Genomic DNA, 17,497 nt, shown 5'->3' with positions numbered 1-17,497 from the left:
GTTAGTCACAGACAATTGTTGTCTTGTTTTAATCCTTTTCAAAAGATGGTTTATAGTAAGCTATAGAACTTTGACAGGTGCTCTCAAATGCAGGTTTCTGATAACTTTGGATATTGTAACATTGGAATAAAGGAAGAGCTGAAATGTTCACAAATATCAAGCAAAAAAAGAACTAACTGAAACAGAACTCAGGAAACTGAAACAAGTTTTTTTGACTTTTGCTTGTAATATTGCTGATCCTTGTTTTGTTTTTCAGAGTCACAGAAACATATTTTGAACTATTTACAGCCTCAATAATTGAGTAAGCTATAAGCCTGTGAACAAAATTTGGAGCATGTTTGTTTCTCTCTGCCAGGTTCCTCTAGAATTTGGAAACTATCTGTGAGTACTCTTTTTTTTCTTTCTTTCTTTTTTTTTCTTTTTTTTGAGACAGAGTCTTGCTCTGTCGCCCAGGCTGGAGTACAGTGGCGTGATCTCGGCTCACTACAACCTTCACCTCCCGGGTTCAAGCGATTCTCCTGCCTCAGCTTCCCGAGTAGCTGGAACTACAGGTGTGCACCACCACACCTGGCTAATTTTTGTATTTTTAGTAGAGACGGGGTTTCACCATGTTGGCCAGGCTAGTCTCAAACTCCTGACCTTAGGTGATTCATCCGCCTTAGCCATCCGAAGTGCTGGGATTACAGGCGTGAGCCACCGCACCCAGCAGAGTATTCTTGATTTATGACAATATAGTTGTTTGCATCAGTGCAATAAGAATCCATTTTTCGGCCGGACGCGGTGGCTCAAGCCTGTAATCCCAGCACTTTGGGAGGCCGAGATGGGCGGATCACGAGGTCAGAAGATCGAGACCATCCTGGCTAACACAGTGAAACCCCATCTCTACTAAAAAATACAAAAAACTAGCCGGGCAAGGTGGCGGGCGCCTGTAGTCCCAGCTACTCGGGAGGCTGAGGCAGGAGAATGGCGTAAACCCAGGAGGCGGAGCTTGCAGTGAGCTGAGATCGTGCCACTGCACTCCAGCCTGGGCAACAGAGCCAGACTCCGTCTCAAAAAAAAAAAAAAAAAAAGAATCCATTTTTCTTTTGCAATAGGACATTATTGGAGAAACTGTTGTTTTACCAAGGCTTTGACTGGAAAAGTATGCTTCCCTTTAAGGAGTCAAGCTCGACTTACCAAGTCAATAAAAGCCCCTTGGGGAAAAGAAACTGGCCTTATACCCTCATCTACACAGTCCCTGTACAGGGTTCCTGACCTGTGGTCAGTAAAGAATGTCACTCTCTAACAGGCCCAGGAGCTCTGAGTTTACCTTGGGATCTTAAAGGAGAGGGTCACCCAACTCACAGGTATTTGAGGATACAAACCCATGGCTGGGCTCAGCTTTAAAAGGTCTTATCTGAGCTTCCTTGTGGAACAGAGTTCCATCAGAGCCAATCTAAAAGGCCTATGTAGAAATAATTATTCTTGCTGTACTTTATGCAAATAATCAGGTCAAGTATAAGACTAACATCTACTTTGCAAACAACTCAGTCCTATTATGATTTATTTTAACAAAAGTGAGGACTGGAGAGAGAGAAATTATGTTTCAAAACTTATCATACATTTGTAATTAAATTCTAAACTCATTCGTTGTTCTTAAGTTTTTGCCTACATTTTTGACTAACCCTGCCTGCTCCTGTGAACCAACCAGCAATCTTTGGCTGCAGCTCAGAAAGAAAAAGGGGATGGACAATGTAAAAATCTGGGTCAATATTCTAGTTCTGAGCAATTATCCTCCAAATCCCACCAGGTGATGGGAATAAGCAGGATGCCCGTCACTCAGAGATTTCCTTTTTGGGAAAGTAAGACCAAGGGAGCTAACCAAAACCAAGCACCATGCACCCCAGTCTTAGCAAGCATAACTATAGCCACCAGTAATCTGGGTGTGTCACAAGACGTTCTTTCCTCTCTCTTGTTGGAGGAGGACTCAATTCCACAGTTTCACCTTAGCATTTGGCTTATGATAAGGAGTCCATGCAACACCTCCTGAGACACAATTTTATCCCAAACTCAATTCCAAGCTTCAGGTCAAAGCCCTAGGAAAGAAAACTGGATCTAAGGGATCCAGAGGGAGACGATAACAGAGGTTAAAGGGCACAGCACAGGTGAGCATGACTAATTCCTGCTGATTAGGCCAAGCCTCTCATTTCATAGATAAAGGTCATGCTAGTATCTGTGGCATAAATGAGGTCTAGGGAACTCCAAGGCTACTGACACTAGTGGGAATAGAGACATAGGTGAGAATGGATAATTCCTATTCTCTAGGCACTCCCTGCTTCATGGGTGCAGGCCACTTTGACACCCATGGGTGGCACCCTGTCACAGTTGTTGGGATTCGGGGATGCAAGGATGGAAGAGGGAAAGAGAATGCTCTTCCTTCTCTCCTTTATGCACCCCAGATATTTGGTAGGAAGAGAAGGGAACCAGGGACGCCTGCTCCTCTCTTTCTAGATGAGTAGCCATTCATCTTCAGTCTGCACCCTCTCAAGTGCTGCATCCTGAACCTCTGGGACCCCTTTGAAAAAGCGCCTTCTTTTTTCTTTTCTCCTCCTCTCTCCTCTCTTCACTGACAGGTAATTGTGGCTCTGTACTATACAGGACACTCCCCTCAGATGCATCCTCCAAACTGGGAAAAGTTAATTTCCCAAACCTTAAACTGACTGGTTCAGGATTGGGCTCAGGGGAAGGGAACCCAGAAGCCCAACATGCTGGCAAAAGGGTAAATAAAGTTTTTTTAACCAGTCAGCATTTTAGCCTCCCTCTCCCTGGGCAAACTGGTAAAAGGCCTTGGGATTTTTGAGCTGAACTTACCCACCCTTTTCCCATTTTGATACATGTTTTCGAAAAACCTGGTTTGTCTCTTCTCATCTTCAGGCCATCAAACTCCAAATGGTCATGCAACCAGAGCCTCGGACAGTGGCCCGTTTTGCCAGGGACCCTTAGGTGTCTGAGGGAGATATGACTGCCGTTTTCCCAAAACAGTGCCCCCTGTCAGCAGGAAGCAGTTAAGATCAATCTTCACCCTTATCCCAATCCTTATTCTAATGGCAGTTAGAGGTACTTCTTTAGAGTGGGGAATGAGACAGCCAAGTAAAAAGAGGTCCCTGGAGAAACTCCGACTGGTCTACGCACTGGGCTGGAGCCTCGGGAGGTTCACGCTGTTTGCAGGGGGAGGAGACTGTCCTCTCCTGTTCTAGGGTGGTAACCTGGGGATTCAGTCTGTGAGATGGGGGCCTGTTAACAGGCACCTCTCTAGCTTTGCTGAATTTTTTTCCTTTTCACCCAATAAATTCCATTTTTCTCACCCTTCTATGTGTCCGTGAGCCTAATCTTTCCTTTAGGGTTGTGTGGCAAGGGCCCCATTTTTAATTGAACTAAGGGTAAAGTCCTACATCAGCCTGGCCAACATGGCAAAACCCTGTCTCTACTAAAATACAAAAAATTAGCCAGGCATGGTGGCACACACCTATAATCCCAGCTACTTGGGAGTCTGAGGCACGAGAATTGCTTGAACCCAGGAGGCAGAGGTTGCAGTGGACTGAGATCGTGCAACTGCACTCCAGCCTGGGTAACAAAGTAAGAATTTGTCTCCAAAAAAAGAGAAACAAAGAAACTTGGGGAAAATGTAAAACAAAAGGTTTATGGAAATCTTGTGTGATTTAAAAGATGATAAATTTGATAAATGTATTTATGAAGTTTTATTAAAATTAGTTTTAATATGATAATATACTAATACAAAAGTAAAATTTATTTTTCTTTTTTGAATAAAATTTTCTGTGGTGTTAATAAGACAGTAAAATAGTTTTGTTCACTTTTTATATAAACTGCAAAAAGAAAAAACAGAGAGAAAAGAAGAGACAGATTCTGTCTCATGCTGTCTTTTTTGATTGTTTGGAAAATGAGTCTCCTTTATCAAAGAGTACAGGTTTTTTGTTTTTAAGAATCTTTCAGGCCAGGTGGGATGGTTCCTGCCTCTAATCCCAGCACTTTGGTAGGCCAAGCTGGGTGGATCACCTGAGGTCAGGAGTTCAAGACCAGCCTGGCCAACATGATGAAACCCCGTCTTTACTAAAAATACAAAAGTTAGCTGGGCATGGTAGTGCACGCCTGTAGTCCCAGCTACTCAGGAGGCTGAGGCAGGAGAATCACTTGAACCCAGAAGGCGGAGGTTGCAGTGAGCCAAGATCGTGCCATCACACTCCAGCCTGGGCGACAGAGTGAGACTCTGTCTCAAAAAACAAACAAACAAACAAACAAAAAGAATCTTTAAATGATCACTTTGGTTAAATGAATGACTGTTGTTTTGTGGTGACCTATTTTGGTCAAGTGTTTTAAATCTTTGACATATTTGACAGGCTTTCCAAAAATCAGATTTCAGCTTCAAAATTAAGTCATTTTTGACTTTTAACTTTGGGATGTTACAGAGGTTCCCTGAAGCCTCCAAAAGAGAGGTAAACAGAATTATTTGACATGCTAAGTTACATGGGAAGCATTGTCAAATTAGAAATAATGTTTAATCTTCTTCAGGTTATATTTTAATGAATGTTATTAATATATGTTCCAAAATTGTATGAGATTTCTAAAATTCTAATATGTATGTTATAGTATTGTAGGCCACAGAAATAACCAAATTTCCTTGTCAATTGTGTCATTAACTATGACTATTTGAAGTCATTTCCCCAGTTAATTGCTTAATTCTGATGCAGTTTATGAAAATTTCACAAACACGCAAAATCCTAGAATATGATGTCTTTAAGGAGGTTCATGAAAGGACAGAAAGAACCCTGAGAAGCACTCTTGAATTATTTTAAAAGGTTATAATACTTTAAAATCATATCATTTGGACTGGGTAAGAATTCTTGAAACTTTAGTGAAGAAACTGACTGGTTTATAAAACTGCTAACTCAAGCAGAACAAAAATTAATTAAATGCCAAACAAAAAACAAAAACAAAAAAAAAACCTTGCCAGATTTTCATGCTAAATCATCCAGTACTGAAATTGTTTAGATACATAATTTGAATGAACTCCATGGTCTAAGTCAAATTACCTATGATAACTTACCAGTTATTAGTGCTATGCACCTAAATTGGAGAAACAATTGGTATTCAAGAGGACGTAAGTCCGATGTTAAGCATGGACTCATGGAGAACCAGGACAGCCACTTTGTCCTTCCTGAGTCCTTAAAGCTTTTGTTATTAAAAGTTCTGCATTCCATAACTCATCATGAAAAAGATAAAATGATCCAAATTGACCGGGCGCAGTTGCTCACGCCTGTAATCCCAGCACTTTGGGAGGCCGAGGTGGGTGGATCACCTGAGGTCGGGAGTTCAAGACCAGCCTGACCAACATGGAGAAACCCCATCTCTACTAAAAATACAAAACTAGCCGGGCGTGTTGGCACATGCCCGTAATCCCAGCTACTAGGGAGGCTGAGGCAGGAGAATCACTTGAACCCAGGAGGCGGAGGTTGCGGTGAGCCAAGATTGCGCCATTGCACTCCAGCCTGGGCAACAATAGTGAAACTCCATCTCAAAAAAAAAAAAGATTAAATGATCCAAGTTAAATATATATACACGTGTGTGTGTGTGTGTGTGCACGGTGTGTGGCGGGGGAGTAGTGACTTCTAAATTGCTAAAACAGTTTATGACCAATATTTGGTTTGTCAAACCCATATTCCTGGGAAGACAATCAAAATTTCAGGTACATTTTGCTACCTGATGGGACATTTAAACATTTGTAGAGGGTTTTCATTCTATTGTCATTTTCAATGCAGGTTTTCTGGTTGTATAAAAGCTTTCCCACACAAGAGGACTGATGTTATAACAATAGTTCATTATGCCACCTTGTATTTTCACCAGGTAAAGAAAGCTTTTCATGGTTCACTGACTGAGGACATCAAGCCCTTCACAATCTAGAACCCAAAGAGTGGGTCTTCTGGGAATGTCACAGAAAGACTGCCCTTGCCATCCACACTGCATCAAGACTTTCAGACCTTGAATCTTGGTTCATAATCTCATAACTCAGAAAGGTCCCTCCACATACTCGGAACTGTAAACCCATTAGAAACCTTAAAGTAAAGCTAACCAGAGAAGTTTCTCCCCAGAAGAAGACAGTATCCTTGATGTAGACAGCTTTTTCCCAAGATCACAGATCAAGACTTCTTTACTATCAGGAGACTCTTATCTTCCAATTTTTTTTCTTTGCTTATGCCCCTATGAACAGTAGAAGTGAAAAGGGGATCTGTTGTGTGCACTCATGGAGTGTACTTTTATTTATGAAAGATTTTGCAGCCAGCCTTATTACATGGATAACCTTATGCCTTAATAGATGGAAGACAAAGGCCCAATGTAGGTGAGAAATTTTAATGACACATACGTTGCCTCAGAGTCAGTCAGAAACAGAACACTGGTCCACTCCTCTTAACCTACATCATGGATTAAAAGATCATTGCCAGGAGGTCTTCACTCTTCTCAAATGGTGTCATGTGTTAGGTCCTTTTTTCCATGGTTTGGAGTAAATGAGGCAATGATTGGAAATTTATCCCTCAGCTGGGCGCAGTGGCTCATGCCTATAATCCCAGCACTTTGGGAGACCGAGGCGGGTGGATCACTTGAAGTCAGGTGTTCAAGACCAGCCTGGACAACATGGTGAAACCCCGTCTCTACTAAAAATACAAAACTTAGCCAGGCATGGTGGCACGTGACTGTAATCCCAACTACTCAGGAGGCTGAGGCAGGACAATCACTTGAACCTGGGAGGCGGAGGCTGCAGTGAGCCGAGAGGGCGCCACTACACTCCAGCCTGGGCGACAGAACGAGACTCCATCTCAAAAAAAAAAAAAAAAAAAAAAAGAAAAAGAAAGAAAGAAATTTATCCCTCATGATAGACTCTCTAGCAGATCCTACTGTAAAGGATATGGTTACACAACAAACTTTAAATTCTCTTCTGAAAGTTACGCTAAATAATAGAATTGCTCTAGATTACCTACTGGCTAAACAGGGAAGTATCTATGCAGCTAGCTGCTGGCACTTTCATCACATCTGGTATTTTAGAGATTCAGTTGTAGGGGATTAACAAAGGGACTGCTTAGTCAAAGCAAGTAGAATTTTTATCTAGCTGATTCTTTGATCTATTTGATTTTAGTTGGTTTGGTTTATGGGGAACCTGGCTAAGGAGCATACTCCAAACTCTAGGTATTATCCTCTTGATAGTCATAACAGTAGTCTCCCTGGTGCAATGTATTCTCTCAAAAGTTTTAAATGTTTGCATGCAGCCATCTGTAGAATGTCAAATGGTCTCTCTTCAACTGGAATGAAAAGAGCTAAAAGAAATATGTGACCATGAAAGGCACCATAACCTATGAATGACGTGCTGAGACCAGAAACACAAAATGATGGTAACTGAGAGCAGTGCTAAGGCCCTACGTTTTGCTCATACTCTTACCTAAGCAAGAAACTGACCAAAAGAGAAGAAATTGTAAACAAATTATGGGAGGCCATTGTTTTGGACTGAGCTCATGCACTAGCCTCCAACAGACCACACCAAACCAAAATGGAGTCACTTATGCTAAATGTGACATAATCAAACTAAGACTTTAAGGAAACAAATAGATCCTAGAACAGACTAGGTTTTGTTTTTCTTCTGTAAACAGGACATCCCAGCATAAAGAGGTACCCTCTACTCTAACCTTTACAAAAAATAACCGGAAGTCCTTGTTCCCGTCTTACAAAACCCACTGCTCTGCTATTTCCTAATAGGTTCCAAGAACAAATAAATACATTTACAATGGTGATAGTAACATCAGTGAGTAAAGTCTTGGTCATCCTCTAAAACTGAGATGACCAAAAGTGGGGAATTGTTAAATCAAGTTCAAGTTTAGCCTAACGCTGCCGCCTTATATATTAAGTTTGGCCTAAAGGTTTCTCAGCACATTACGACCTATAATGTAAATGGAGCTGTATACAGACTGTAGCCTACTCTTGTGCCAATCACCAAGTTTTGGGCAATCAGAGATGGCCAACTGTTCAAACCGTGTTCATATTAGGTAAATGCCAAGCTGTAATCAATCTGGCTGTTTCTGTACCTCACTTCCATTTTTTGTATGTTATTTTCCTTTTTCTGTTCATAAATCTTCTTCCACTACGTGGATGCACTGGAGTCTCTGCGCCTACTCTGGCTCGGGACACTGTCTGATTTGTGAATCGTTCTTTGCTCAGTTAAAGTCTGCTAAACTTAATTCAGCTAAAGTTTTTCTCTTTCAACACATTCTTTCCATCTCTTAGCAAGCAATAAATATTAATAGGTCTGTCCCTAACCTTTTTAATGGCTGCATGAAATTTCATCATATGGATGTACCATAATTTAATTAGTCCCCTACTATGGGACATTTAAATCATTCTAATCTTTCCTGACCACAAATAAGGCTGCCTTGAATATTTTGCATGTCTCTTTGCCCACAGCAGTTTGTCTGTAAGTACAAATGCTAAATTGCAGTGATTCATTCTGGCAATGTAATTGCAAAACTGGCATAACTCACACATATTTTGCCTTAATACCTAGTTTCATATTCCCATCCCTGAGGCTTTTGGGCCATGTTCGCTGTTCTGCTACAGCCTCAAGGACAACTTCATAGATGTCTACCAGATGACCCTGAAAAACACTCAAGTCCAGTCAAGGTAAATGGACAATAATCTCTGGAAGGCCTGATGGTAACATGAGTGCTAAGGAAGAAATCTATCTAATCAAAGGTTTTTGTCAAACTGAAGAAAGAATGTGTTAACAGAATAGGAGTGGTTTTTACAAAATCCAGAAGAAGGAAGCCAAATAGGAAGAATTTGGCAGCATTTATCACTCATAGTCCAAAGGAGAGAGATAATTAACCTAAAGGAGAGTCACCAGAGAAGTACATTCAAAAGGGTTTCTCTAAGGCCCAGATGGAATTTTCTTCCATACAATTCTACTCCTTTCGTTCTGGGTCCTTCCAAGCGGTTCAGTAATGTAGTTAATAATTTCTCTCCCTAGGTAACTGAATCCGACGAAAAGGGTGTAGAGGATTAAAGACAGCTACAGATTCCTTCACATGCCTCCCATTAAGAGGTGAAGTCCATGTCTCTAGGCTCTCAGTGGGCTCTGTAACTGCTTTGATGAGTGGAATACAGTGGAAATGAGACTGTGCTGATTTTCAGGACCAGGCCTTAGGAAACTGCAACTATTATTTTCTGTCTCTTGGAACATTCACTCTGGGGGAAGCCAGCGCATGCAAGAAGTCCAAGTGTTCTAAGACTACCATGCTGTAAGGAAGCTCAAGCCAGTCATATGAAGAGAGAGATAACCAGCTGTTCTGGCCAAACCAGGCCAGGAACCAACATGCAACTAGAAAAGTCATCTTGGCCATTCCAGCCCCAGAAGAGGTGACGTGCCAGCTAAAAGCCAGACTCAAGGCCCAGACATATGGCCTCACTTGAGCAATCCTCTCCATCTTTGCCCATTTGAGCTAAAGGCCTGCTCCATCATGAAGCAGAGATAAGTCATTTCCACTGTGCCCTGCCCACATTCCTGATGCACAGAATTATGACTATAACAAAATATTTGTTGTTTTAAGCCACCACGATTTGGGATAGTTTGTTATGCAGCAATAGATAACTACAACAGAGGGTTCTAGTGCAATGGAGTATTATGATTCCTGGGAGGCTTGACTTCCTGTCTTATTTCGTTTTGTATTGATATAACAGAATATCTGAAGCTGGGTAATTTATAAAGAACAGCAATTTATTTCTTACAGTTCTGGAGGCTGGAAAGTCCAAGGTTGAGGGGACTGTATCTGGTTAGGACCTTCTTGCAACATCATCCAATAGCAGAAAGCAGAGGGGTAAGAGGGCATGTGTGTGAGGTAGGGAGGGAGGGGTTAAAATAATCTTTTATCAGTAACCACTCCCATGATAACTAATCATTCAGAATCATTCCAATCACCTCTTAAAGGTCCCACCTCTCAACACTATTGCATTGGAGATCAAGCTTCCAATACATGAACTTTAGGAAGCACATTCAAACCAGAGCACCTCCTCATTAAATAATCATGCGGGCACTCCAGTCCACATTTGCTTTTCTGGATTTGCCCAGTGTGGGCCAGTCCCCAATCATCTGCCCATGCTGAATGTGTTGACATTTAGTTTCTGAAACCTCAAACACCAAGAACTGAAGGGTCAGGCTTGTTCAATCTGCCCACCTCCCTCATTGCCTTTTCTTCACTCTATAATATGTCAAACAACCCAGATCAGGGAGCAGGGAAGAAGGGTGACACTTCTTCCATCAGATGTATCCACTGCTCAGTACCACTCATAGCACCTCCCCTATGCCTAAGACTGTGCCTGGCACTTGGGGGAAAAAGGTAGGAAAGACATAGGCCCAGGCCTCACAGCTTCACAGCCCCAATCTCTAAGCCATATAAACAAGTGATGATAAGAAACGTGATACATGATGGCCAGGCACAGTAATTTATGCCTATAATTCCAGCACTTTGGGAGGCCAAAGTGGGTGAATTGCTTGAGCTCAGGAGTTCAAGACCGGCCTGGGCATAGCGACACCTGTCTCTACCAAAAATACAAAAATTAGCCAGGCATGGTGGTGCATGCCTGTTGTCCCAGCTATTTGGAAGGCTGATGTAGGAGGACAGCTGGAGCCAGGGAGGTCAAGACTGCAGTGAGCCATGATTGCACCACTGCACTCCAGCCTAGGTGACAGAGTGAAACACTGTCTCAAAAAAAGAAAAAATAAAAAGAAAGATAGAGAAACATGATAACATAAAATGACATATATGTGCTTAGGACATTGGGTGACCTGGGGGAGATTAAATCATTAATCTCCTGGGCACTGGGGGGCACAGGAAGGGTCACAAAGCCAGGCAGTCCATAATAAGAGCTATATAATAGATATCTCATAATTCTCAGGATCAATATGTTTGAAAGATATTAATTTGATATAAATGTAACATATGTTTACATTTCATTTTTCCAGCGTTCAACATAATTTTTATCAGGAAAGAGAAAGGCACTGGCATTTATGTAGTATGACTTTTACATGTCCTAATTCCTACCTCACTCCCTTAAGTCTACAATGCTTCTCAAAGCTTATTTTTATTACTTTTTTGTGTGTGCTAATGCAGTTTTTGACAACTGAGGGCGCAAGGGACATCGTGGTTGGCTGTTCCTACGTCCATTCCCATCCTCCCCTTTGTGTGGCAGATACCTTGTTTGCGTGGGAGGGACCCCAATCCCAGCTTGAGGGTGAACCAGCACAGAGGTAAGTTAATTAGGGTATGTCTGTCTCCCCCTGGCCACTATGATGGGTTCATGGATAGGCAATTAACCCAGGCCAAGCCAGTCAACCAACTCCTGCAAGACAGCTGAGCCCAGGGAACTGCAGAAAAACAGAGATGTCATTTTTTAAATTTAGAGATAGGGTCTTGCTATGTTCCTCAGTCTGGTCTCAAACTCCTGAACTCAAGGGATCCTTCTGCCTCAGTCTCCCAAGTAGCTGGGGGACTGTAGGACTGTGCCATCACACCCAGCTGAAGCTGTAGCTTTGATGACTTCCTGAATCTCTAGAACAAACACACCTGAAGGATACTCAACTATTGGAGTTTTCAGTTCTATGAGCCAAAAAAGCTGCTTTATAGTTTAAGCCAGTTTGAGTGGCAATCTAACAAATTCTAACTGATACAAAGTGAGTAACTGAAACACATTCTCTAATTTTAAAGGGCTATTAACTGAGTTTTATAAATGTACAACACTCCTCTCTCTATTAACGCACACTAGCCACATATAGTGGGAAGGGCTAATGTATTTCCCATGGGATGGCCCAGGTTCGTGTGCCGCAAGACATTTGGGATACAAGGACTGAAACCAGGGGGCTCTGCTATATCCTAGCCCTGGACTCTCCTTTAAAAAGCCATACATCCTGACTTTCCCCTGCTTTCCTCTTCCTCCTTCTAAAGCCATCTAGAATTTCTTTGGTAGTTATTGCTCTAGACATCATCCTAAGCAAGTCTGCCCCTGAGAAATCCTTAGTTCTCACCCTTGAGGCACTTACTGGGCCTCTCCCATTTCTAAAGGTTAAATCAAGCAGAAGAAGTTAACAAGAGTCTGTTTTCTTGGCTTAAAGCAGGGGTGTCCAACCCCTGGGCCACAGAACAGTACTAGTCTGTGATCTGTTAGAAAACTGGCCTCACAGCAGGAGGTAAGCAGCAGGTGAGTGAGCAAAGCTTCATCTGTATTTGCAGCCACTCCCCATCATTCACATTACCACCTTAGCTCCGCCTCCTGTCAGATCAGTGCTGGCATTAGATTCTCATAGGAGCACAAACCCTATTGTGAACTACGTATGCGAGGGATCTAGGTTGCACACTCCTTATGAGAATCTAATGCCTGATCTGTCACTGTCTCCCATCACCCCTAGATGGGATGGTCTGAATGCAGGAAAACAAGCTCAGGGCTCCCACTGATTCCACATTATAGTGAGTTGTATAATTATTTCATTATATATTACAATGTAACAATAATAGAAATAAAGTACACAATAAATGTAATGCACTTGACTCATCCCAACACCAGCCCCGCCACCCCAGTCCATGGAAATATTGTCTTCCACAAAACTGGTGCCAAAAAGATTGGGGACAGCTGGCTTAAAGGATCTGGGTCCACAAGTGATTTCAAAACCATCTCTCAGTATTTTCTGACCTGCCCCCTGTCAAACTGAAATAATCAAAAGAATCAGAATCCAGTTTTAAACATTTTATTCAAGTGAAAAGTTGAGAATAGCCATTTGGGAAACACACACTCCAGAAAAATGGGATCAGTGCTCCAAAATTAAAAGTTAAGTCCTTGCTTATATAGGCAGGAAACAAAGTTTCAGAGGGTTATAACACTTTCTATACAAGGCTGGTTTATGAGTTACAATTTAATTAGTTATCATTTGTTTTCTTTTCCATGCGTCTCATTTTCATTTCCTTTCCAATTTAAAATAGTATAGTTAACATTTCATCTTAAAGCAACGTGATAGGCATGAAATCTTTGCGTGAGAAAGATAAAAGGAAGTGAATCTACAATGAAGTTCAACAGTGAAGAGGGAAGGCATCTTCCTTGGCCCCTGTAGACATTTACAATGTTTTCAAAATCAGAGGTAAAGAAGAAAGTTAATCTATAATCAGAGAAACAAAGGTTACAGCTGCTTAGGTTACAGCAGCCTGCTTATGTGACTTGAGTCCCATAATCACATAATCACATTCCCTTAAGGCTCAAAATATTTTAAAGTTCCAACAGCTTAGATTTTGAATTACTTATTTTCACACCCCCAAGTCTCACAAACATGAGCCCAACAGGGAAGACTGCAGGAGAGACAGCAGCCACCAGGACACTGCAGAGGATGCAGCCCTGGTTGTAGTCCGTTTTGCCCTTTGTTGCCCTCAGGGTCATCTTCTCCCTCATCCTCAACCTCCAGTCCAGCTTTCTCTGGAGTGTGACTCAGATCTGCCTTTCCATCCTGGATCCTGCCATGCCTGAGCCTTCATCACCTTAGACCCTCTGCACCTCTCCTACTACACACACCACAGCCTGGACAGTGTTCCATGCAGGTCATCTTCACCCCATGCCTGCTCAAGAGCTCACCATGGCCCCTCAGAGGAACCAGGACCCTTATCTTGATCTTCAAGGCTGTCCTCAAAGGCCTGTTCTGTCCCCAGTCCCCACAGCTCCTCCTCATTTTTGACTCCTTTCCAGCACAGACACATGACCAGCAGGTGGTTGACTATCCCAGCCCAGGACCAGCCTGCTCCTATCAGTTCCTGACAACCAAGTGTCCTTGTGAAGGCACCCTGTGAATCGAAGCCCCCTCCCTCTTCCCCAACCTTAGAACAGCTTCTCCTCCCAGAGGTCTCTCTGTGAAGTTAACTTTTTATTACTTTATCTCTTTGTCCTCCATCTTCTTCAGAGGAGCATATAAGCCCCATGAGGGCAGAAGCCTCATCTCACTGAATCCCAGCACTTGGAACCATGCCTGGAACATGGTAGGTGCATTTACATTTGTTGCTAGTCATTAGGAAGACAGATCCCACATGAACCCCTTTGGTTCATTTCCTAAATCCTCTCCAACACTGGTCAGTGTTGGGTTTTCCGGTCTCTGTCAGTGAGCAGTGAGCTGTTCATCCCTGCCTCATTTCTGTTTTCTGCTGGATAAAACTTTCTTATTAGACTGGTTTTCCCCCCAACACCACTGACCTGAACACAAACTGATTTCTTTTTAATTTAATTAATTAATTAATTAATTTTGTGAGACAGTCTTGCTTTGTTGCCCAGGCTGGAGTGCAGTGGCATGATCTTGGCTCACTGCAACCTTCGCCTCCCAGGTTCAAGCGATTCTCCTGCCTCTGCCTCCCTAGTAGCTGGGATTACCAGCATGTGCCACCATGCCCAGCTAATGTTTGTATTTTTAGTAGAGACAGGGTTTCACCATGTTGGCCAGGCTGGTCTCAAACTCCTGACTTCAGGTGATCTTCCCACCTCAGCCTCCCAAGGTGCTGGGATTACAGGTGTGAGCCACTGCACCCGGCCTCAGACTGATTTCTTAATAACAAAAAGTACCTTTTCCTTTCTGTCTGTGAGTTTGCTTCCACGATCTGAGAAGCAGCATTGTGTTTTCCCGTAAGAGGAAATTTACCTTGCAAATAACCAAGAGGCTTCTAAAATCCTCCTGAAGTTATTTCCTTTGGAAGAAGTCTGTGGTAGCCAGTATCATGACAGAATTAGTGATTCCATATCTGTCAGCTTACACACTTGCCTTTGCCACTGTCTTCCCAAGACAGTTCCCTCCTCAGCCTCTGCTCACTTTAAGTCCAGCGTCCAGATCCCCTCCTTGCTGGTGCCTTCCTGATTTACACCCCTCATCGTCCTGTTTATCTCAGCTCAAAGGGCTCTGTCTGTACTTTGCACATTCTCCCTACAGATTTCCAGTTTATGACCATAGCCTCAGGGGGTCCCCAGCTGAGTTCCTGCAGTCTTCACTTTTTGTCCAAAGTCTCCTCACCTCTAGCCTCTCTGTTCCGGTGCCCACCCCCATCCCCAGGACGCGATGCCCCCGCGGGTTACCTGTAACTGGTGCAGCTGCAGGGCATAGCCTTGAACAAACAGCTGAAAGAAGAAGCGCAGCTGCCCTAGACGTGGAATCTCCTTTAAGCTCCGTTGCCGCCGCCGGATACCAGGCCCGGCTCCGGGAGCCTCGGTGGCCTTGTCCGAGGGGAGGGCGGTAGGGATCGTGGCCTTGGCTCTGGCCGCGTGGGGGCAGAGGCCACGGCCGGCCCCTCGCAGCGCCCACCTCAGCCTCGCGCAGCCCAGCGCAGCCATGGGTTGTGCTCGCCCGCCTGCACCTTTGGGTCGAGTGCGGAACCCCTGGACCCGCCCAGGCAGCAGCTCAGGGCGGGTTCAAGGCCGGGCGCTGGGGAGGGCCGAGCAAAGGCCAGCCAGACCCCTTCCCGCTCACTCCCTCGCTCCTCCCAGCGTCGTGGGGGCTGCAGGAGAGGGACGCGGTGACTCAGGGATACCCACCGCGCCCGGACCAAGGCCTCCGCCACCGACTCCTCACCCCGCGCCCCCGAGGCCTCTCAAATAACTTTTCGCTTGGTCTGAACTCTGGGCGGGGGTGCAGCGAGATTCTTTCGAAACCGGGAAGTCCTACACTGGGACAGGTCCTCGCCCGGCCGCGGGTTCCCCACCCAAGGCGACCCTCGCGTCCTGAAGGGAACGGGAACCGGCCGCGACTAAGCTGCCCTCGGCTTCTCCCAATGGCCGTCCGGATTGATCCCGGAGTCAGTGCGGAGCGAGGGGGGCCAGTCATCTGATCCCTGGAGGGGGCCGCTGAACAAAGAAATCTAAATATTCGTGTTTTGTTTTTTTTTAATCCAATTCTTCCCCCACGAACCTCCCCGCCGTGTCTGCCAAGGCAGGATGTTTCAAACTGCAGGTTGAGAGCAGATTTCGTAGATGGCCAGAATAATTTTTAATAAAATGAAAAGAGTAACATAGTATGGAAAATTTATTGCAAGAAGAAAAAAAAAGTATTGTCTTATGAATCCTATGTTTTATGTATATTCAAAGTATAGTTTTCAAAAAGTTTAAAAACATGACTCTTGCAAGTATAAAATAAATACAGGGTCAAAGATCACATTCAACCCAGGAATGAAGGACCCAGCAGAACGGTACAGCTGGTTCTAACAGCATTTGAAAAATTGGTGATTTACAGGCAGCCAGAGAAGAAAGGGCCTATTAAGTTCAATTAGACTGACAGCTGAGTTGCTAGGTGTGGCTTTCTATTTATTTATTCAAGGGCTCCTAGTTTCTTGAATCTGTGACTGGATGTCTTTGATCAGTCTGGGGAGTTTCTCAGATATTCTATGTTCAAACATTGCTTCTCCCCATTTTTTTCTCCTTTCCTGGGACTTCAAACTGCTATATGTATGTTAGATCTCCCTGTACCCTTCCTCCCTCTTACCCTGTCTTGCGTATTTTTGTTCCTTTGTGTCTCTAGTTTGTTAATTCTCTCCCCCCAACTTCCCAGACATAGTCTCACTCTGTCACCCAGGCTAGAGTGCAGTGGTGGAATCTCCGCTCACCTCAACCTCTGCCTCCCAGTTCAAGCAATTCTCCTGTCTCAGCCTCCACAGTAGCTGGAATTACAGATGCCCGCCACCATGTCCGGCTAATTTTTGTATTTTTAGTAGAGATGGGGTTTTGCCATGTGTGCCAGGCTGGTCTCAAACTCCTGACCTCAGGTGATCTACCTACCTCGGCCTCCCAAAATGCTGGAATTACAGGTGTGGGCCACAGCACCCAGCCTAGACCATATTTTTCATTTGGTTTTTGGACAGGAAGGACAGGAGGCCATGCTTTAAAAACGTGGTGGCACATGCCTGTGATCCCAGCTACTTGGGGAGGCTGAGGCAGGAGAATCGCTTGAACCCGGGAGGCAGAGATTGCAGTGAGTTGAGATTGTGCCACACACTCCAACCTGGACAACAGAGTGAAACTCCATCTCAAAAAAAAAAAAAGAAAAAAAAAAAAAATATATATATATATATGGTCTAGTTCAAGACTTAGGAGCCATTAACAAGGTCATAATTCCCTTACATCCTATAGTGCCAAATCCTTATACTACACTTAACCAAATACCAGAAAACACCAATTAGTTCACAGTGTTAGATCATAAGAATGCTTTCTTTTGTATCCCTTTGCACCTCGACTCTCAGAATTTATTTTCTTTTGAGTAGACTAATCCTGAAACTACTATTACCCAATGGTACACCAGGACAATACTGCCTCATGACTTTAGGGATAGCCCTCGCTTGTTCAAAAATGCCTTGACACAAAAGTTAAGAAAGCCAGAGCTAAAAAGGAGAGCCACACTCCAGTATGT

The 17,497-nt window shown here is 43.7% G+C and overlaps 1 protein-coding gene across 1 annotated transcript in view; it reads right to left on the bottom strand.

Annotated features, from left to right (window-relative positions):
* LOC100999256 (sterol 26-hydroxylase, mitochondrial) overlaps positions 1–16,873 on the bottom strand; it is a 37,239-nt gene extending 20,366 nt beyond the window's left edge. The window contains exon 1 of the mRNA XM_021924014.2: positions 15,178–16,873. Within this exon, the coding sequence (XP_021779706.1) occupies positions 15,178–15,432 (255 nt within the window). The 5' untranslated portion in view covers positions 15,433–16,873. The remainder of the gene's footprint in view (positions 1–15,177) is intronic.
* Between the last annotated feature and the right edge of the window lie 624 nt (positions 16,874–17,497).

The sequence above is a fragment of the Papio anubis genome, chromosome 10 (assembly GCF_008728515.1).
Source record: "Papio anubis isolate 15944 chromosome 10, Panubis1.0, whole genome shotgun sequence".
Lineage (NCBI taxonomy): Eukaryota > Metazoa > Chordata > Mammalia > Primates > Cercopithecidae > Papio > Papio anubis.
This window is presented reverse-complemented; position numbering and strand designations above follow the sequence as displayed.